Source organism: Panulirus ornatus, chromosome 11 (assembly GCF_036320965.1).
Source record: "Panulirus ornatus isolate Po-2019 chromosome 11, ASM3632096v1, whole genome shotgun sequence".
In the NCBI taxonomy this organism is placed as follows: Eukaryota; Metazoa; Arthropoda; class Malacostraca; order Decapoda; family Palinuridae; genus Panulirus; species Panulirus ornatus.
Window position 1 is genome coordinate 3,280,308 of NC_092234.1, and position 23,652 is coordinate 3,303,959.

Genomic DNA, 23,652 nt, shown 5'->3' on the forward strand with positions numbered 1-23,652 from the left:
TTTGTTGTTTTCCTTTTATTCATATTCAACACTACATTATAAAATCTAATCCAACATTGTTAATTCCTATGATTAACCTTCTTCCAAACTCTCTTCTTATTAGCCACCTTCCTTAAATCTTTAATCCATCATGCTGTTCCTCTCTTTCCACAACCTTTTCTTACCCTCCCACACTCCTCTGTAGCAACCTTCATTAATGCATGCTTCAAGTGCCTCAGTATTACCTCAACTTCACTTCATACTGCTTCAATTCTATCCCTAAGCACATTCTTCACATTTTCATTTCTTATTTTCTCTTTAATCTTCTTTTCTCCTGTATTCATTTTTCCACTCCTAACCACAAAAAATGAAAGGTTTACCCACAGTACCTTCAGGAAGATATAAACACAAGGTTGGTTACTACAGAGGCAACATACAATAAGTCATTTACCAAACAAAACTCTCACAGCAACTTGGATATAATATTACAACTATGACAGAGGGTAAACAGGCATTGAACAATTGGCAAAACTATCATACTAACATGATGCAGGCTTAAACAGGATTACTGTAAAGACAACACAAAAGGAGTCTAACCTAGGATATAGCTATCAGTACCTTGGAGATATACACATGAAATGACTATAATGACTAAACCTACAGTGCCAATCCCTGGATAAAACTACCAAAATGACTGAGATACTGAGATAAATGGAATTAACTATAAAGACAATAGATAGGCAACCTTAAAACAACTGCCATGATGAGTTGAAATAAATACTGGATTTACATAGATGTGGCACTCAAGATATCACACCTAGAACAAAACTTTCAAAGTGATATTCATGTGGTAAATACATGGTACAAATATAGAAACATACAAAAACATGAAACAGATCATACCTTTGATGACATTATCAATTAACTTAAAAATATGTCAAAAGCAAATCCATAACTCTAATTCACACAAAATTTCCTGAGGAAGATGGTATACTCACTAAGCTAGCTGCTCCATACCAATGCCCACTAGACGCCCAATGATGGCACCCATGGCTAGGGAAGGAATGAAGAGACCACAGGGCACCTTTATTCCAAACGTGAACACCGTAACAACACACTGTTCAATTAAAAAAGAATGGATTTTGAGTTTCTGAAATCTCAATTCTTGGCTCTAACAGAGAAAACCAAGGATAAAGTTCTTCCAAAGTATATATCTAAACATATTACCATGGCCTCCATCAGCAATAACAATGCACAATCAGAATGCTATCAACACAGTGTAATCTAGTCCACCAAGATTATTATGGCTAACAACAGACGGCATCTTTCAACTTCCTCACGTCCCTGACAAGACAGTTTTTGAAGAACAACTGTCCAAGTGTACAATTTCAAATGGCAAACAGGTGGTCTTCTAGGCATATCTTTAGCTTCCTATGTAAAGATATTACACTGGCCCAGCTAGCAGCAGTAGCACCATGAGATACCAAATGTTGACCAGCTTCTTGACAAAATTTTGATAATTTACTAAAATTGGTTGTTCCATTGTAGTACTACAGTACTACTGAATCAGCACTAGCTTGTTACTAATCAAAGATCAAATGGAAAATCAGCAGCTCATGCAGCCTCATCAAAGATACACAGTATATTCAAGGACTGGTTTAAAATACCTAAATTATTCCCATTTCATTACAAACAATATGCACAATTCAGAATACAAAATCAATGATACAGTTGATTCTGGAGCTCACCTTTTTGAGAGGACATTCTACACAAACTAGAAGCAATCAAACACTTGCCCTAATTCACATCTGTATCATATAAGTGCTCTAGGCATATCATCCTCACCAATCATTTGGCTTTCTCAAGGCTGCCCATTTCCTTAAGCACAAGTCATTTTACAATCTACTTTCTTAACAAGAGCATGGATTTCACAATGAAAGATCCTTTCATAAGAGGATTTCTGTATATCATCAGAGCCCTTGTAGTTAGGGTAAGCAAGTGGACCTTGGGAAAAATCATTTTAATGGTAACCAACGTGCCATGGACAAAAGTACGCTTAATCTGTGGTTGCGTTGACAGATATAGAGTTTAACTGGAGGCAAGTAAATATCAGAATAGCATTCACGTTCATGGATAAGGAATTAGAAAGCTGTTCACATCATATATAGAAAGCTAGATGTGTTATTAAATATGCCCAACTAGAAGAAAGATGAGTGAGGGGTGACCTGATCACAACCTTTCAGTTTCTAAAAAGATGTAAACAGTGAATAGCTCAAGGGATGCAGATATAGAACAACCATAGGACATAAGATGAAAGTAAGCACAAAACTAGTTAAACTAGAAAGTAGTAAAAAGATGTGAAGAAGTATCTGTATACTAGAAAGGATAGTGGATAAATGGAATAAATGACTGAAGACATGGTTAAAGCTGACAGTATACAAAAATTAAAGTTGTATAAAATCGCTACCTCGCAAATGCGGGAGACAGCGACAAAGTATAATAAAAAAAATATAATAAATAATTAAAAATGCTCAAGAGAAGAGGTCCTAGTAAAATTCCCTCCCTATACAGTAAAAACAGGTAATTACATAACTGAAATGTATGATGGGGAAGTTTTTTCCATGATACGTCCAAAGAAGCCAGCAGAACCTTGCCCTTAAAGTTATAAGACAAAGATCATCATAGCTTCTTAAAAAAATGACAGGTATGTTATACAAACCTGGTGAATGAAGAATCACTACACAAAATTGTTGGTATGAACTAGTGGTGGACCATCAAGTTAAAGATATGGGGGTTTTAAACTGTACAAGTAAGGTTATTTCCAACTTGAAAATTACAGACAGGTAGTAATAAATGGATAAACCAAAATACCGAGGGACACGGATGTATTCTCATTCACAACCAAGTCTGTAATATGATATAATCAGTAACTGAATAAATAATTTATGTGCTGTATTACACACAATGGACAAAGAAATTGGAAAAAAATACTTAAAACTACCTACTGAAAAGTACTTAAAACTACTTAAAAATGGCTCATATATTCATATTAACATATGAGGGTTGCATTCCTCCTAAAAGCACTAAGTGGAACTGTTAAAAAGGTAAAAAAGAACCTGATGCCTGACCTTGAAGACAAGTGCAAGTGCAAGAAGCCATACTGCTTGAAGAACTCCTGGACCTGCTGCTGCAATCTCAATGGCTGTGTTGGCACTCGTAAAATTTCGATGGTAATCACTGTAAGTACATTTTTAACATACACACAAAACTTGAACAAAGACGAAAATCTCAGTTTAAACAATGATTTCAAAACAAAATCTGTAATATAACATTGACTTTTTACTCAAATGGCACCAACATCATGGTTTGTGATCTTTCTGTGTAAATATCAATTTAATGCACTGTTTCTTATGTACAAAATTTGGCACAAGCAACAATCTTTTTTTGACAGAAACAAGTAGAAAAATGCTATATTAAATTCAGCTTCAGCAAAGATGATCTCTGAAAGATATAATGGCATTAGCAATGTTGCAGGGAAACTTAACTCTAATACATGAGCTCATTTAAAGCTGATGATGGTGGTATGTGAGACTAATCAGCCTGTCTGTTTATCAATTATCATCGCTCCATTCTCAAATTTAATAGGGTGGATCAGCTATGCAAAATCTAAGCTACATCACTTAAACACATTTTCAGCCCATGAAACATCTTTTCCACACTCAAAAAAATACTTTTTCACTTTACACACGGAGCTGATGTATCAGTAAAGACCAGTATCTCTATTTGTACCCTCTCCATACAAAAAATACTTCTCTGCATCTGATCCCTAGCCAACCCAATAACATATTCATCTGAAACATCCCTGTCTTCCACAGTCCAACTCTCCTCCTTGTACTTCTACTGTACTGCTTAATTTTTTTTTTTTTGCTTTGTCGCTGTCTCCCGCGTTTGCGAGGTAGCGCAAGGAAACAGACGAAAGAAATGGCCCAACCCACCCCCATACACATGTATATACATACGTCCACACACGCAAAATATACATACCTACACAGCTTTCCATGGTTTACCCCAGACGCTTCACATGCCCCGATTCAATCCACTGACAGCACGTCAACCCCGGTATACCACATCGCTCCAATTCACTCTATTCCTTGCCCTCCTTTCACCCTCCTGTATGTTCAGGCCCCGATCACACAAAATCTTTTTCACTCCATCTTTCCACCTCCAATTTGGTCTCCCTCTTCTCCTCGTTCCCTCCACCTCCGACACATATATCCTCTTGGTCAATCTTTCCTCACTCATTCTCTCCATGTGCCAAAACCATTTCAAAACACCCTCTTCTGCTCTCTCAACCACGCTCTTTTTATTTCCACACATCTCTCTTACCCTTACGTTACTTACTCGATCAAACCACCTCACACCACACATTGTCCTCAAACATCTCATTTCCAGCACATCCATCCTCCTGCGCACAACTCTATCCATAGCCCACGCCTCGCAACCATACAACATTGTTGGAACCACTATTCCTTCAAACATACCCATTTTTGCTTTCCGAGATAATGTTCTCGACTTCCACACATTCTTCAAGGCTCCCAGAATTTTCGCCCCCTCCCCCACCCTATGATCCACTTCCGCTTCCATGGTTCCATCCGCTGCCAGATCCACTCCCAGATATCTAAAACACTTCACTTCCTCCAGTTTTTCTCCATTCAAACTCACCTCCCAATTGACTTGACCCTCAACCCTACTGTACCTAATAACCTTGCTCTTATTCACATTTACTCTTAGTACTGCTTAATATCTTCACTAAAAACAGCCATATGTTCGACATGATCATACCAACCTAAAAGACTTTCATCCATGTGTCTTTCATATGACTTTACACCATATATCTTTCCTAATTCCAACTATGCTATGCAAATTATCTTTTGATATCTTTAATTTGGATAAAGGATTACTCTGACATATAATTGCTTCTGCTCAGGAAGTCTCAGAGTTTCAATCATCTGCCTAACTTCTTTGCTTATAAAGGACAAGACATTAGCTCTAAGCAGACCAAAATTCCAGTATAGCATGATAAATAATTCTCTAATGCTTCCATTTCTACACATTTCCACATACTTAACTGTTAATGCATTTGCACAGTCTTCATTCTAGATGTAAGAATAAATTAAGGTGCATAAAAAAAGACAGCAAGCCAATAACACTGCTGAAAGTTTGATGTTCAGCAGCCCTAAAGTTTAAAGATTGTTCTGCTAAGACCAACCTCATCACAATCCACAGCTCACAAAGCATAATGTGAGACAGACAATATCACTTATCTGCCATTATTTTGCATGGATTAGCTAATAGCTGGTATAGGTTGCCAACAAAGGTAGACAAAGTATTCAGGTTGATGAAATTATAAAACATATTCATGAAATAAGTTGCAATTCTGTATAAAGAAATCTTAAACATTAAAGCAAGCTTAAAGCACAACACTATCATATACCTGACCCCCAACATGACAGGGCACTGGTTAGCAGCAGAGTACTTGCTCAACCTGATCTGATCTGAGATGGACAGCCATGGAGAGCTGGAGGAAATATTTACAATGCATGTATACATCCAGATTTTTCACTGACATTATCATCATCACTTGACATGCTAAAAAATGGTGAAACTGAGAATAAAAGAGTGCTATGCTGTATGTTCATATGATCAATTGCACTATCATAAAATAAATAATACAAAGTTTTGTTAGAAAAAAAATAAGTATTAAATCTTAAGGTTTCAATTATATAGAAGCAAAAACAAATATTACTACATAAATAATTTTCATAACAGAGAAGTAATGTAAGAAAGCTTTAAAATCCATCAAAACATAAAGGGTAGCAAAAATTGAAAACGGTGTCATGCTGTATGTTTAAAAACTAGGCGTGCACCATGAGATACCCGTGTTGCATGCATTGCATATTCTTTTGGGAGAGAAATAAGAATGGGTGGAAATATTGTTTGGAAAATAATAAAAACACCTATATCAATAATGCAGGAATGGCGAATATGTATGAAAATGAAAATATCAACATCCATGATCATTGGTGAAATTTTCTCTAAGTCATGAGCAAGATTAACTTTCAGGTTTTGCATTTTAATACGAGGCATAAATCAGGAACAATCCAAACTAAATTTCAGGAAAAATTGACTCTCAATTCATGGGTCTTTTGCCATTCAGTTCTTAGGATGCTACGAAATAAATAAATAAGGTATACAATTTGATACTTCTGACCTTTCCCTTATGGGTCAATTCAATTCTTCAAGTAAAGAGCTAGTTTAAGTTCCAAGTTAAGATTATTAATAAAGGATATAACTCAAGCATGTTCATTCACTTCTCTGGATACCAGAAAACAGCTGTGTAAACTATGTAGTTTGATTCATCTGACCTACCCCTTAAGGCTCAAGTCAACTTATCTTCACTAAAATAAGGTGTGACTCATCTGCCATGCTATGCAGTTACACAATGAAGAACCTGATCTAAGGTAGCATCACAAATTTCAACATCATTCTTGAGAATATGTAATAAATGAAGAATAAAGATATGAATACAAAAGGGGAGAAAGGAATAGGAAGTTGCATAAGTGGTTTAGTTAAATCACAGAAAGCTGTGTTGACTTCCAGAGGTGTTACTGAATTTTCAACGATGAAAATGAAACACCATGCAAGCTGTGACCAATATGTTTCATGGAAATTCTTTATGGTTATCCCCCTTTCCCACTTGAAAACAGATGACTGTCTGGAGACCTGTAATTACCTAACAGCTGGATAAAGATTATTTTCACACTTTTTTTAAACTATGAAAATGGAAGCTGGTATGGAAGGTAATACTGAAAATTACCTTATGGAACTTTTAATAAAACTGATGCTTCAACAATGTATAACAAATTTTCATATTAGAATAAAATGTTAATCTAATTTAGCAAAAATTATTACATGAAATCATCCAGACATTATGATCAGCTAATATTAACCTTTACATGCTCCCTCTGCCATGATACAAACCCTTAAAGGTCTGCTCCTGTTGTCACAATGAATTAAAGCTTCCTACATTTGTTTAAAATCCCACATGATGTTTGCATTCACCAATTATGCAATGATGTCACTAGTAACATACTGACACAACTGGGAAAAATATCATAAATCTCAGTCACACACATCTGGGTGGGAAGGTACGAGTTGAGTTACACTACTGTAGCTAGTTTTTTGAATGAGAGAAAATTATTAAGGTTTGAGTGTTGATATTTTTGGCTCAAATAAAGTTGCTTGCTCATTCATGTAAACAAAGTTCTGTCTGTGCACACAACATACAGACATGCAAAAAACATGCATCATAAGTACACAGCTATCTTAATGGCAGTCATACACACACACTACCAAGAGAGCATGATATTTTATACACTTTTCTGATGATGAAAGAGACCTGTTTCCTAGGGAGCTGAGTTTTGTTTCATTCTGCAACATTTTGTACTTACACAATAATTTAGGAACAGTGTATCAACTTACAACAATTTACTTCACCTGGAAACAAATATCTAAATAAAATTAGTTTTATATATCATGTCTAAAAGACTTCTTTTTTAATGATATATTTTTTTCATTTTTCAAAGCATTTGTGTACTTATAAAAGATATTCCATTGATGTCAAAGCATAACACCATCCAATCTGCATCTCCCAACTGTCAAAATACATTAATTTGAGTTCACTGTTACACATCAATTACAGCATACACATTAAATGCTAGCCTTTCATTATGTCTGGAAGACTGTTACCTTTATATAACAAAAATATATAGTACCATGGATTTCCTAAGGTTTGCCCTTAATAGGTTAACCTGCCATGAATTCAGGAAAAAAAGTGAACAAGAAACAGATATACAGTACTATGAATTATCTTATGCCTTAAATCATGGGTGAACCATCTGTATATTCAAAAAAACAGAGCACTACATACAGTAAGGCTGATCTCACTCAGTTCCTTCAAACTGGCTGATCTACTCACCACAGGCTGTCATTGTTGGCAACACCACACTGGGAAAATAGCAGGTAGATGAGGTTCGAGGTGTTCATACGCGTGTAAGGGTTGGGATAAGCTATGAATGCTGTGATGAGAGTGACAATAAGCACTTCCAAGCGGGGATACTGGCCCATCAGAGAAGTCTTGCGAAACCGACACCACATGATATTAAATTTGATGAAAAGAGTGCCAATGATGCCCTGCAATACAAATACTGACACTAAAATCTGAAAGTGGCATGTGATAGGTGATGTATAAAGTTCTATAAGGAAAAATATGAAGCATTAGTAGTTTATCTATCTATTCATAACCACCCCAATTTCCCTTTCCAAGAAAGAGTCTTAGCATAACCCAGAAATTCTTCCCTGGGGCTCCTGTAGCTCCAAGGTTACACTACTGGTAAAAAAAGAAAAAAATGGACTTCACTGGACAGGAAATTTCTTCATTGAGACTGTACCCTTAATGATACAGTCTCATCAAAGGTAACTTTACACTTGTGGTGAAACCTTGAGCAGGTGGAGTCATAGTAATAAAGAGCAATAGTATTAAACAACATGATGGATATCTCTTTGGATGGAAGATGATGACAATGATGAAATTTCTATGATCATCCTGCTGAAGAAATGCAGTTATAGCCTATGCATATTTAGCATTACCTTTTTAAATCGAAGATTTTTTCCCCTTGAATGAACATCGAAAGTTCACCAACTTTCTTGTTTCTGGAAAAATCAGCCTAAGCTAACTGAATACAGCAAAAAAATTTTCATGACTCACTAATATTTTCCTATAAAGGAAAGAAAGTTACTACCAAAAGTGGGCACTCCCAACAGGTTCTGCTCTTATCAGATACAATGGAATAAAAGTAAATAGTTCCAGGTGTATTAATAAATTCAATAAAAATTGACATGCCCCAGGACAGAGATCTGTATACACATTAAAAAACAGAAATGTACACTTACCCCTATAACACCCAGAATGATGAAGGGCACCAGCTCAATGAAAATCCAGGGTTTGTTGTACTCTACATAGAACAAGACTAAATGTTCATTGCCAAAAGGGTTGATGGAACGCAAGACAAAGGCAGCCACTAAGGCAGCAAAGAATGATCTCCATAATGTCTTGAGGGGGAAGTAGTAAGAGGCCTGAGGAGAGATAAATATAAAATCATTGAATCAGGAATTACTTCTTACATTATGCATCAACTTAAATGTATCATGATCATTCCTTCTCTGATGGTAAAAATAATATGAATACCATGGGATATAGGTAAATGCAGAAATGAACAACTTACAGTCGATGTGGTATGATGCCTAAAGATTGCTTAATAAAGAACTGCAATAAATCAAGAATTACTTCTTCATAAAGGAGTTATCTAACTGCATTAGGAACATTCTACTTTCAATTAGAACACGTTCAGCTTCCGCTATCCAACAGTAAGATTGAAAGATACAAGACAGAATGAGACTGATACTGAAAAAGTGAATAAAGGATGGCATAAATACAATGAAAATACTCCTCATTAATACTGTAAGAATTTGTGATGATTAACTATATTCAGACTTTAGCAGATTTTACACTACTTCTGTGTATGTTGCAATACCAATTATTAATATCAAAATTAATCTTCTAAATGAAGAAATAGATGAAGTGACCTGTTATCATGCAATACTTTGTATATAAGAACAAACTACATTATACCAATCTTTTCAATCTTGATGAGATAGCACCAAAAAGAAATGAATGATGGTCTCACTTGCACATTTCCTATCTGACTACAATGCATATGGTACCAAAACTACAAAATAAACTTAATTACAAACAAATACAGAGCTGCAAATAATCCTACTTCTTAAAAAAGATGATACAAACTATGAGTCTGCAATCTATATTGAAAGGCATATTGCAAACATAATTCAATGTATCACCATTCAGACATAAACCATATAATGAGTATAATATTTTTTGGGTCTATTTGTAAGGGGAAAAATATAAATTCAAGTCCAAACATTCAATCCAAAGTCACAGAAATGATCACTACTGCCTCTGCATTGAAAATCCAATAAAAGTTGGTGGATAAGAAGACACTGGCCTTTGTGGTAAAGAGATCTACCACAGGAATCACTCCTAACAACAGGATACAATTGAGAGTAGCTATTCTTAATGTCACCTCCGCTGACCTCCATGAGGCATCTATCCAAATGGTAAAATTCTGCATGGGAAAACATTTGCTGACTGAAGGGGGTGTTGCTCATGGATATACCACATTGTGACTGAAAACACTGTTTTGATCCCAGAAGTCTCTGTCCATAGGTGAGAAACAGTTGTGATGCAAAAGACTTACTTTTGAAACCCAAGATACTCTAACCATAAAACATTATCTTGCCCAATACTGACCAACGTCTTGCATACTGTAGTTGTTAAACGTATAAACACTGTTCCCCTTTAATGACTTTTAAATCATTTTTTTTACTTAATCACTGTTTCCCGCATCAAGTGAGGTAGCCCCAGGAAACACACGAAGAATGGCCCTTCTACTTATATACATTTTTTTTTTTTTTTTTGTCGCTGTCTCCCGCGTTTGCGAGGTAGCGCAAGGAAACAGACGAAAGAAATGGCCCAACCCACCCCCATACACATGTATATACATACGTCCACACACGCAAATATACATACCTCCACAGCTTTCCATGGTTTACCCCAGACGCTTCACATGCCTTGATTCAATCCACTGACAGCACGTCAACCCCGGTATACCACATTGCTCCAATTCACTCTATTCCTTGCCCTCCTTAGACCCTCCTGCATGTTCAGGCCCCGATCACACAAAATCTTTTTCACTCCATCTTTCCACCTCCAATTTGGTCTCCCTCTTCTCCTCGTTCCCTCCACCTCCGACACATATATCCTCTTGGTCAATCTTTCCTCACTCATTCTCTCCATGTGCCCAAACCATTTCAAAACACCCTCTTCTGCTCTCTCAACCACGCTCTTTTTATTTCCACACATCTCTCTTACCCTTACGTTACTTACTCAATCAAACCACCTCACACCACACATTGTCCTCAAACATCTCATTTCCAGCACATCCATCCTCCTGCGCACAACTCTATCCATAGCCCACGCCTCGCAACCATACAACATTGTTGGAACCACTATTCCTTCAAACATACCCATTTTTGCTTTCCGAGATAATGTTCTCAACATCCACACATTCTTCAAGGCTCCCAGAATTTTCACCCCCTCCCCCACCCTATGATCCATTTCCGCTTCCATGGTTCCATCCGCTGCCAGATCCACTCCCAGATATCTAAAACACTTCACTTCCTCCAGTTTTTCTCCATTCAAACTCACCTCCCAATTGACTTGACCCTCAACCCTACTGTAACTAATAACCTTGCTCTTATTCACATTTACTCTTAACTTTCGTCTTTCACACACTTTACCAAACTCAGTCACCAGCTTCTGCAGTTTCTCACATGAATCAGCCACCAGCGCTGTATCATCAGCGAACAACAACTGACTCACTTCCCAAGCTCTCTCATCCCCAACAGACTTCATACTTGCCCCTCTTTCCAAAACTCTTGCATTCACCTCCCTAACAACCCCATCCATAAACAAATTAAACAACCATGGAGACATCACACACCCCTGCCGCAAACCTACATTCACTGAGAACCAATCACTTTCCTCTCTTCCTACACGTACACATGCCTTACATCCTCGATAAAAACTTTTCACTGCTTCTAACAACTTGCCTCCCACACCATATATTCTTAATACCTTCCACAGAGCATCTCTATCAACTCTATCATATGCCTTCTCCAGATCCATAAATGCTACATACAAATCCCATTGCTTTTCTAAGTATTTCTCACATACATTCTTCAAAGCAAACACCTGATCCACACATCCTCTACCATTTCTGATACCACACTGCTCTTCCCCAATCTGATGCTCTGTACATGCCTTCACCCTCTCAATCAATACCCTCCCATATAATTTACCAGGAATACTCAACAAACTTATACCTCTGTAATTTGAGCACTCACTCTTATCCCCTTTGCCTTTGTACAATGGCACTATGCACGCATTTCGCCAATCCTCAGGCACCTCACCATGAGTCATACATACATTAAATAACCTTAAAAACCAGTCAACAATACAGTCACCCCCTTTTTTAATAAATTCCACTGCAATACCATCCAAACCTTCTGCCTTGCCGGCTTTCATCTTCCGCAAAGCTTTTACTACCTCTTCTCTGTTTACCAAATCATTTTCCCTAACCCTCTCACTTTGCACACCACCTCGACCAAAACACCCTATATCTGCCACTCTATCATCAAACACATTCAACAAACCTTCAAAATACTCACTCCATCTCCTTCTCACATCACCACTACTTGTTATCACCTCCCCATTTGTGCCCTTCACTGAAGTTCCCATTTGCTCCCTTGTCTTACGCACTTTATTTACCTCCTTCCAGAACATCTTTTTATTCTCCCTAAAATCTAATGATACTCTCTCACCCCAACTCTCATTTGCCCTTTTTTTCACCTCTTGCACCTTTCTCTTGACCTCCTGTCCCTTTCTTTTATACATCTCCCACTCAATTGCATTTTTTCCCTGCAAAAATCGTCCAAATGCCTCTCTCTTCTCTTTCACTAATACTCTTACTTCTTCATCCCACCACTCACTACCCTTTCTAATCAACCCACCTCCCACTCTTCTCATGCCACAAGCATCTTTTGCGCAATCCATCACTGATTCCCTAAATACATCCCATTCCTCCCCCACTCCCCTTACTTCTATTGTTCTCACCTTTTTCACTTATATACATACATTTATATATAAACGCCCATAAACGCACATATACATATACATTACTATCATTATCATTATACTTCGTCGCTGTCTCCCACATTAGTGAGATAGCGCAGGGAAACAGACGAATGAATGGCCCAACCCACCCACATAAACATGTACATACATACACACCCACACACACACATATACCTACCTATACATTTCAACGTATACATACGCATACATACACAGACATTTACATATATACACATGTACATATTCATACATGCTACCTTCATCCATTCCCGTTGCCACCCTGCCACACATGAAATGCCAACCCCCTCCCCACGCACACGAGGGGTAACGCTAGGAAAAGACAACATAGGCCACATTCATTCACACTCATTCTCTAGCTGTCATGTGTAATGCACTGAAACCACAGCTCCCTTTCCACACCCAAGCCCCACAAAGCTTTCCATGGTTTACCCCAGACGCTTCACATGCCCTGGTTCAAGCCACTGACAGCACGTTGACCCTGGTATACCTCATCGTTCCAATTCACTCTATTCCTTACACGCCTTTCACCCTCATGAATGTTCAGGCCCCGATCGCTCAAAAACTTTTTCACTCAATTCTTCCACCTCCAATTTGGTCTCCCACTTCTCATTCCTCCATGTGACCAAACCATTTCAATACACCCTCTTCTGCTCTCTCAACCACACTCTTTTTAATACCACAAATCTCATGTGCATACACACACAGACATACACATATATATACTATTTCTTTTCTTTTTTATTAAACTTATCGCCATCTCCCGCGTTAGCGAGATGGTGCAAGGAAACACACGAAAGAATGGCCCAACCCACCCACATACACATGTATACACATAAAAGCCCACACATGCACATATACATACCTATACATTTCAACGTATACATACATATACATACAAAGACATATATATATCCCTGGGGATAGGGGAGAAAGAATACTTCCCACGTATTCCCTGCGTGTCGTAGAAGGCGACTAAAAGGGGAGGGAGCGGGGGGGCTGGAAATCCTCCCCTCTCGTTTTTTTTTTTTTTTTTTTTTTTTTTTTTTTTTTTTCCAAAAGAAGGAACAGAGGGGGCCAGTTGAGGATATTCCAAAAAAAGGCCCAGTCCTCTGTTCTTAGCGCTACCTCGCTAACGCGGGAAATGGCGAATAGTTTAAAAAAAAAAAAAAAAAAAAAAAAAAAAAAAAAATATATATATATATATATATTTCTTTCTTTCATACTATTCGCCATTTCCCGCCTTAGCGAGGTAGCGTTAAGAAAAGAGGACTGGGCCTTTGAGGGAATATCCTCACCTGGCTCCCTTCTCTGTTCCTTCTTTTGGAAAATTAAAAAAAAACAAGAGGGGAGGATTTCCAGCCACCCACTCCCTTCCCTTTTAGTCGCCTTCTATGACACGCAGGGAATACGGGTGGAAGTATTCTTTCTCCCCTATCCCCAGGAAATATTTTTTTTTTTTTTGCTTTGTCGCTGTCTCCCGCGTTTGCAAGGTAGCGCAAGGAAACAGACGAAAGAAATGGCCCAACCCACCCATATACACATGTATATACATGCACGTCCACACACGCAAATATACATACCTATACATCTCAATGTGCACATATATATACACACACAGACACATACATATATACACATGTACATAATTCATACTGTCTGCCTTTATTTATTCCCATCGCCACCTCACCACACATGGAATAACATCCCCCTCCCCCCTCATGTGTGTTAGGTAGCGCTAGGAAAAGACAACAAAGGCCCCATTCGTTCACACTCAGTCTCTAGCTGTCATGTAATAATGCCCGAAGCCACAGCTCCCTTTCCACATCCAGGCCCCACACAACTTTCCATGGTTTACCCCAGATGCTTCACATGCCCTGATTCAATCCAGTGACAGCACGTCAACCCCGGTATACCACATCGATCCAATTCACTCTATTCCTTGCCCTCCTTTCACCCTCCTGCATGTTCAGGCCCCGATCACTCAAAATCTTTTTCACTCCATCTTTCCACCTCCAATTTGGTCTCCCACTTCTCATTCCCTCCACCTCCGACACATATATCCTCTTTCTCAATCTTTCCTCACTCATTCTCTCCATGTGCCCAAACCATTTCAAAACACCCTCTTCTGCTCTCTCAACCACGCTCTTTCTATTTCCACACATCTCTCTTACCCTTACATTACTTACTCGATCAAACCACCTCACACCACATATTGTCCTCAAACATCTCATTTCCAGCACATCCACCCTCCTGAGCACAACTCTATCCATAGCCCATGCCTCGCAACCATACAACATTGTTGGAACCACTATTCCTTCAAACATACCCATTTTTGCTTTCCGAGATAATGTTCTCGACTTCCAAACATTCTTCAAGGCTCCCAGGATTTTCGCCCCCTCCCCCACCCTATGATTCACTTCCGCTTCCATGGTTTCATCCGCTGCCAGATCCACTCCCAGATATCTAAAGCACTTTACTTCCTCCAGTTTTTCTCCATTCAAACTTACCTCCCAATTGACTTGACCCTCAACCCTACAGTACATAATAACCTTGCTCTTATTCACATTTACATATTCATACTTGCTGCCTTCATCCATTCCCATCGGCACCCTGCCACACATGAAATAGCACCCCTCCTCCCCCAGCACACGCAGGGTAGCACTAGAAGACAAAAAAGGCCACAGTTGTTCACACTCAGTCTCTAGCTGTCATGTGTAACGCACCAAAACCACAGCTCCCTTTCCACATCCAGCCCCACATATTCATAAATAAATTTAAATTCCACAGGAGATGAATCCTGAGCTTGCCTCTGGGTAGAATGCATATGAAGAAGATCTAAGATAAAACTAAAAATAAAAGCCCAAAGTATGGATGATGAAGGTAACTGCTAGTGTTGAGTCTAACTATATCTCAGTACATTTTCATTAATAATGGCTTTCACTTGCTGAATTTTTTTTTCATTTTGACTAAATCAGGTTGAAAGTTAGAATAGATGATAGCTTAACAACTTTCACCCAGCTTACTTCCCTTACTACAACGATCAAAGTCAGGGCAGAAAAGACAACTTTTATGCAGCTTACTTCCCTTACTACAACAATCAAAGTCAGGGCAGAAAAGATCACCCAAACAATGCTTCTGTAGCTCTATACTGAGTTTCTCCTCTGAACAAAACATTTCATGTCAGATCTATTTGTGCTGTAGTCTGTTCCCCTTTGTCTAAGCATGCTTTTCTAAAGAACATTAATCTTTTTCCATCTCAGTCAAATCATGCTTTACCTATGGTTATTAATCTGAATGAAATAAGAGTACTAACTTCCTCCAAACTGAAGAGCACTCCACCAATGGGAGCTCCAAAGGCAACGGACACACCAACTGCTGCTGCTGCCGAGAGGATCTCACGCTTTTTGGCTTCATTCTTCCCATATTTAGGGAAAAGGTAGGATAAGATATTTCCTGAAAAACAAGTAAATATTTTCTAGCGATTGATTAAGTAAGGGGCATATGAATATAAAATGCTAATACATAAATCAAAAATGCAACAACCACAAGTAGAGCTGGACTGATGGAACACAATCTATGCTGCCAACAAGGACCTTCAAACTAACTCGTTACCAAAATACACATATGAGGGAGTTTCTGAATATAGGAAAAAACTTACCAATACAGCAGGCCACATGCACTAAGGGACCCTCCTTTCCCAGTGAGAGACCAGCAGAGACAGCAAGAATCATGCCAAGAGACTTGATAAGTAACGTCCACTTGCCAAGGTACCCACGGATGATGAACCCACTCAGAATAGTCTTAATCTGGACACATAGAAGAAAGATTAACTTTAAATAACTTCTCAATAACATGGCATTAATCAAATGTACAAAGCTTTAAAATAAAAATTGAAGATTGTGTATTTTTTAAGGGCAAGAGAGAGTGCTACTGGGTTTAGAATAAGAATGTGCATTATTGGAATCTGATTATCAGTAACTGACAGTTAACCACAATACAAAAGATACAAAAATAAAGATAAAAACAATACAGATACAGTGTCTGAAGCACAAAGGGATCAAGCACCTACAAAAAATGGCTTGTAGTTTATACTTTGCTATAAATGCCAAAATTATGCATTCATTCAAAAAGGGATTCCATGATCATTCCCATTTGGTAGGCCACAATAACTAAAGAAGACAATCATCATCTTCAGTTGAGGATTGAGAAGAACAAATATCATCCATATATCTCTTGCATTTTGTACAAGGCAACTAACTAAAGTTGGTGTGGAGGGCTGGAAACACTTCCCTCTTATATTATCACTTCGTGAAAAAAGCTAAGTAAGGATTCTTTTTAAAGGCTCAGTTTTGGGTGTCTGAATCTGTATTGTTATAATCAGGATGCTTCATATGAGGGGAGTAAAGAATGCATCTTTGGAGGAACTTAGCATGTACTTTGGCACCTGTGATGCAAAGAACAATATCTTGGAGATAAGAGATCTGAATGCAAGAGTGTGTGTAGTGCCTACTGAGGGGAGACATCAGGGGCAGGGAATCCCTGGTGTAAACAAAAATGGGGAAAAAGCTTGTCAAGTTTTGTGTTGAAGGAGGAATACTTATCATATACACATGGATTAAGAAAAAGTGCATGGACAAGAATATGTTGGTGAGTGAGGTTAGAATCAACATTAGTTGATAGATTATGTGCTATGTGACTGGTGCAAGGGGAGGATGATGAGTATGAATGTGCTGAGAAGTATACTATGTAAAATGTCTGATAATTCTTTGATGGGGGCAAGCATTAAGTTGGTGGTGGGTTTTATATAACTTCAACCAATATATAACGGGTTGAAGCTATGCTATAATTCTGGTATTCTGATATATTCTGTATAAAAGTTATAAAATATACTTGTACAGCATATCACAATCTTGGTAAACCCTATGCATATGTCATTCAATGGATGTGACAAATAAAGTGTGACCATGTCCATAATACAAACTATACACTCACCTCTGGTACGCCTGAACCACATGCATAAGGAGCAAACATCATGACTAATGAAGCAGCCAAGGATGCAAAGAGCAGTGACCACAGAATGTAGAATATGTATGAGATAACATATGCTCCTGCACCACCCCCAGTATGACCAAATACCTCTGGCCATGAGAACCACTGAAAAACATAATGTTTGTATTTAATTACTATCAGGTGCTACTGTACAACATGGAATGAAATAAAGGGGAATAAGAATGAATAAGTATGATATGTGGGGCTTTGTCACATTGAGAATATCAAGAATAAACTAATCTACAGTGAATATGCACAATGGTACTTGGAACATTTAAATCATTATGAATCATGCTTACCAGAGCTGACAAAATCACAAGTATGAAAGAAAAGGCTGAGTTTATAACATTTTTTACAGAAGCCAAAATGAGCAAAAACATGACCCAATAGAGGCCCCCCTCTTTATATCAATCATCAGTCTACAAAAGGGTGCTTGTATAAACATATAGACAAACATCCTAATATTATAGGATGTCCGCAAAGGTATTACTTAACTGACAAACTCATTGGCGCTCAACAGAAGGATTATACAGCATGCTTTCTTTACCCTTAAGCCTAAAAAAAATTCTAGTTGTAATAACTGTTAGTCTGTCTGCCTTAAATCATTTTGTTTGATATTACAAAACTTAAAGTTTGTAGGCTACAATAAACTCTTCAGTTTATCCAACATGATAAAAATTAAAATAAAGACAATACTAAGTATCTAAACAATATATGTCACATGAAATCCTGGTTAATACTTTCTGTACATACAGAAGCTACTTAATAACTAGCATTCCCTAATTCCTGTACCAATACTGTGGCACAGATATCTTTTGTTGTATGGTTTTTTGATGTATGGTTTTTGCACAGATGTTGTCCATGAAAAAGAAAATGAAATAATGTTAACACACACACACAAAAAAAAAAGTTTCGGAAACCACGTGTAAAATAGCAAGCCACCATCTTCAAAAGTTTCCTTACACAACACCTTAACCCACACTGGAAACTGTCTTCTGTTCTACTGTATCCCAAAACCTGACAGAAGCACTCATGCACTTGTCTGTTTCCTAATAGGTTTTATCAAACGAGTAAAATACTTACATCAGAGCAATTGTTTCCATCATAAAAAGTTTCATTTGAAGACCAGCAGCACTGCTCCTGGTTAAACCAAAATGCTTCTGGGCAGATCCCAAACCTGAGGTCTGACATCCAGCTGGTCCCTATGTCAATCATCCCTGCAACAGCACCTGTGGAGACAAAAAATTAAATAATGAAGTGGACTCCAAAAATACTTCTAATTTGCACACGGTTAAATTTTGGCATTTTCAACATAAAACAGAATTTTCACAGATGCTTGCCTCTAGTTATACAATGAAAAAAATACATGTAGGAAAACAATGCATCAATATAAAGTGCAATAAACTACATTCTTAATTCATTTATTTCATATGCAGAAGATGGATCACACCCACAGTGAAAATCCACCCCAATAAATGACAGCTTCTAACCCCCCACTCATCAATAAGCTTTGGCAACATTCAAAGGGCCTTAAGAGAGATTTCATCAGCGATGCTATCCACCAAGATACAACAAACACTAGCCTAACAATGATGATCCCTATTCCTCACCATTACCAAAAATGGCCTAACTAACCAGTTAGTTGATCCCTAACAAGTCTGGTTATCCTTTCACAACAGCAATGACCCTAACAATTATCGGGCAATCTCATTCACCACAAATGACCCAAATCATGAATATGCAGTCTAATTCAAAAGATGACTTCCACCATGATGAAACAATACTCAGCTCACCATATTAGCCCCATCTACAACCACATAGCCTGATTTACCAGTGATAACCCCAACCATAGTGAAAAGTTCTGATTCATCAGAGATGATTCCCACCATAAAATAGCCTCTCACCAATAATGACCTCCAAAACAAACAGCATGATTCATAACAAATGATTCTCCATTATGACTAAATACAGCCTATCTCATCAGCAATGACTATTGATATATGCAAAAAGCCCAGCTCATTAAAGACAATCCCTTACAATCACCACAAACAATCTGACTAACCTAAAATGACCCTTCATGATTACATAAATCATAACTCACTTCTAAAATCCCAATACAACAGGGATAACTTCATCCTGCCCACACACAACATGACTCACTACAAAGTCCCTACAATGACCACACAGACTGACTCACTTGGAATAATTCCCATCATGCCCATGCACAGTCCCTTACTTATCTGTGATGACACAAACCATGATCATACAAGGCTTCCTCCACTGATATAACACTTACATGACCAAATACTGGCCCTAGACTTAAGTGAGACTGTCCTACTTTGACTATACACATTCTCTCTATCTCAACTGTAATGTGTACCATCATTATCAAACACAGCCTCCTGGTTTAACAATTACCTCCAATAAGACTTAAAACAGTCTCTCTGAATCACCTAAAATGATGTCTAATATGACAATTCACTAGCCATGACAGTCATCAACATCTCCAAATAATTATTAATGATTCCCAAAATGACCACACACACACTCCCTGATTCCCAAACAAAAGTTCCATCGTGGGTAAATAAATCCCCCTAATCTATCTATAACGACTACACACAACTCTAAAAGTAATTATGATGATACTTTACTATAAGCCACACATGGCCCTCACATTTGTCAACGATAAATATCACTACAACCAGACACATAATACTTGACTAACCTGCAAAAACTCCCACAAGGAACACACACAGCCAACCAGACCAAGCATCATGGCCACTTTTTATCCAATCCAACATGCTTTCTTCTCTTTTCTTGATAATATAACGATGCCGCATACGATCTCTAGCTATATCTCGCTGCCAGTCAATGGTGTGAAAATCATCATACTGGCCAATTCCAAGGAATTCCTGCTCATCAGAATCCAGATGAAATGTGCTATTGTTGGTGACTGTGGGCAGAGAAGATTACGATTACCAAAAAGGATGAGAGTTTATAGATACAATAAAATACTACATTCATAAAATTCATATAAAATATTAATAACATCTCACTAATTATAACTATCTTTTGCGGGGGACTGCAGAACATAATGCCCCATTTTTAAAATTCCTCATAAAAAAAGGACACTATACTATAAACATAAGGCTAGATGGTTGTATGCACATATAATGACCAAAAAAATAAAAAACTGCAAATCTATAGTAGATTCACCATAAAAACTCGCTTTACAACATACAGGAATTTCAATAACAAGAATTGGTGACTGTAAATAATGAATATATTAAATGAAGTTTCTCATGATATTTTCCTCTAGAGCATCTAGGGATTAACTAAGCAACTTCATAAATACACCTTGAACACTAATCTGCCACAAGAATTCATCAAAAATAAGTAAATATCATCCATCTTCAGATCATTTCAGATATGTACACTCCTCTCAAGGAAAAGCTTTATCATCCAGCATCTAACAAACAAGAAAACTCTTGTATCCAAAATTTTCGATATCTAATAACATATATGCATACTGCAGAAACCAAGCTTCTGATGCAATCTGCAACAACAGATTCGCACTCCTGACATGTATCTTTGAACAACTTCTACACCCAACAGTTTTGGCATCCAATTCTAGAAAGGTATAAAATGACAGACCTTCCAGCAAAGGAGAAAAATATATATGAACTATACAAACCCCGACATCAGAAAACTGTCCTTTGTAAATGATGTGCCAGGAGACAGGTGAGAAGCATTCTTTGATAAGAGAATGCAATCTTAGTTTATCCATATCAAAGAGAATAGCTATTAAAATTTTTGCTGAATCAGAAAAAAAATAAAATGCTGTTGCTGGCAAAAACTCTAGCAAAACTCTAATTAAGAGCATACATGAATACAGTATAAATGATTCAAAGTGAAATGATCTGAAGGAAAATCAGTTTCCTGTTCCACTGCCGACTGTAAAACCTAAAGATTCACATAATCAAATGAACCTGACAGTTAAATGCACATTTTTTTGATAGTCCCGTACTTATCTAAGCCTCATCATGGCTTAAAGGCTTTTATAACCAGAGTATTCTCATTTCCATATCTGGCACAGTCTAGGTCTGGCAGATGCTGGATAATAAAACTTTTCCAGTGAATACCTTAAGATAAAGATGCATCAGCATGCAAAATCTAGTTAAGAGTGGTCATGCAGTTTCAGAGAAATACCCTGTGCCAAAATAATACCAGTGATAATGATCATTAAGGTAAAATAACAATCATAACAAAAAATCAACAACAACAATGATAATTTTAAGAAATGGATATTATTATAGGGAACAGAGGAATCATCAAAGAGTGGATTTCTTCTCTATGGCTTAGTTATCTGTTCCTGATGCTACTTCATTCAGAAAAGAAATAGCAAACATGAAAGAAAAAAGAAGAAAAGATTTCTTTGTTACATAATCTGGTTTCCTACCTATGCGTAGAAGCATCAGGAACAAATGCACAATAGCCTCATTTGTAAACATCTACCCTTTAGTCATCATGTTTAAGGTACACATGGTAAAAAAGGTATTTTCCCAGGTGGATTTGATGAATTTTGAAATCATCTATAAGACTCAAATTGTCTCGTTTGGGTTGGTACACATGAATGTGAAACAGATTTCAAAAAAATTAAGGTAGCCCCACTTCAAAGTCCTTTTCATTAAAAAATGACATCAACTTTACATGTATTATACAATATGACAGCAGGATTACCAATGTGAGGGCAGACCAAGGGACATTTCTCAAAATCCTTTGTCCATGGTGTCATACTGTTTCACACAAAAAGTGGTAAAAAGACACTTTTTTTCACCTTGTGTACTGAAACCAAAGCCTACTAACTACAGCCAAGACCAAAAACCTATTGCATGGTTCACCTTGACCACTTTCATATGGCTCAGCTTACTAATAGTACACATTACTGCCCACATACCACAATGATCCAATTCATCTTATCCCATGCATGCCCGTTACAAAAACATAAGCAAAATTATAATAACACTGAATAACTCTTGATTAACTTTTATTTCTAGAAACTGGTAAATTACCTTACCTGAAAAAACTGCTATCAAGTACCATTTCCAAATTATTACTTACAAATTCTGAATGACTCTGCAAGCAAACGTTCATTTTCAAGTTCTTAGATAATGCAGATGTACAGCCCAGCATATTATGAAATGCTAATGCTAAATTCTTAGGTGACAAATCATGGTACTGTACCTGATCATCTAAATGACAAATAAGATGCATTACCATACTTCACCTGCATGAGTTTAGGCCACAACTTAAAAGTCACCTTCAGAATGACTGTATCATAACAATGGACAAAAAGGAGCACAGTCTCACCAAAGACATTCTCACTCCAATGGAGTCCATCCTTTCTCTGCTTATAACTGTACAGTAACCTAAATGCTTAAGGAGCCCCATAAAAGGGGTTCTACAGTTATATAATTGAAAAGAAAATTAACCACGAGAAAGTTTACAGCATATCATATGAATACCATCATTTTCAAACTAGGTTATGTCTTCACTTGCATCCTCTAAATACTAAAGTAATTGTATGCACCTTAAAGGTGATGTTAAAGTCAGGAATATCATACAATAGTATTCAATATACAATGTATAACTATCCTTCATAATCACTGTCTTTATATGTACACAACATCATTATCATTGTCCTGTACTGC

The 23,652-nt window shown here is 37.4% G+C and overlaps 1 protein-coding gene across 4 annotated transcripts in view; it reads right to left on the reverse strand.

The window, feature by feature from the left end:
- Window positions 1–23,652, reverse strand: part of ClC-c (chloride channel protein 3) — a 74,393-nt gene that overhangs the window by 25,114 nt on the left and 25,627 nt on the right. For all 4 annotated transcript variants that reach the window (XM_071666379.1, XM_071666377.1, XM_071666378.1 and 1 more), the window contains 9 exons: window positions 20,667–20,894; window positions 19,025–19,170; window positions 17,885–18,046; window positions 16,551–16,698; window positions 16,206–16,345; window positions 8,992–9,174; window positions 8,018–8,232; window positions 3,108–3,216; window positions 978–1,096 (listed from right to left, as the gene is read on the reverse strand). In XM_071666379.1, coding sequence (XP_071522480.1) covers window positions 978–1,096; window positions 3,108–3,216; window positions 8,018–8,232; window positions 8,992–9,174; window positions 16,206–16,345; window positions 16,551–16,698; window positions 17,885–18,046; window positions 19,025–19,170; window positions 20,667–20,894 — 1,450 coding nt within the window. The remainder of the gene's footprint in view (window positions 1–977; window positions 1,097–3,107; window positions 3,217–8,017; window positions 8,233–8,991; window positions 9,175–16,205; window positions 16,346–16,550; window positions 16,699–17,884; window positions 18,047–19,024; window positions 19,171–20,666; window positions 20,895–23,652) is intronic.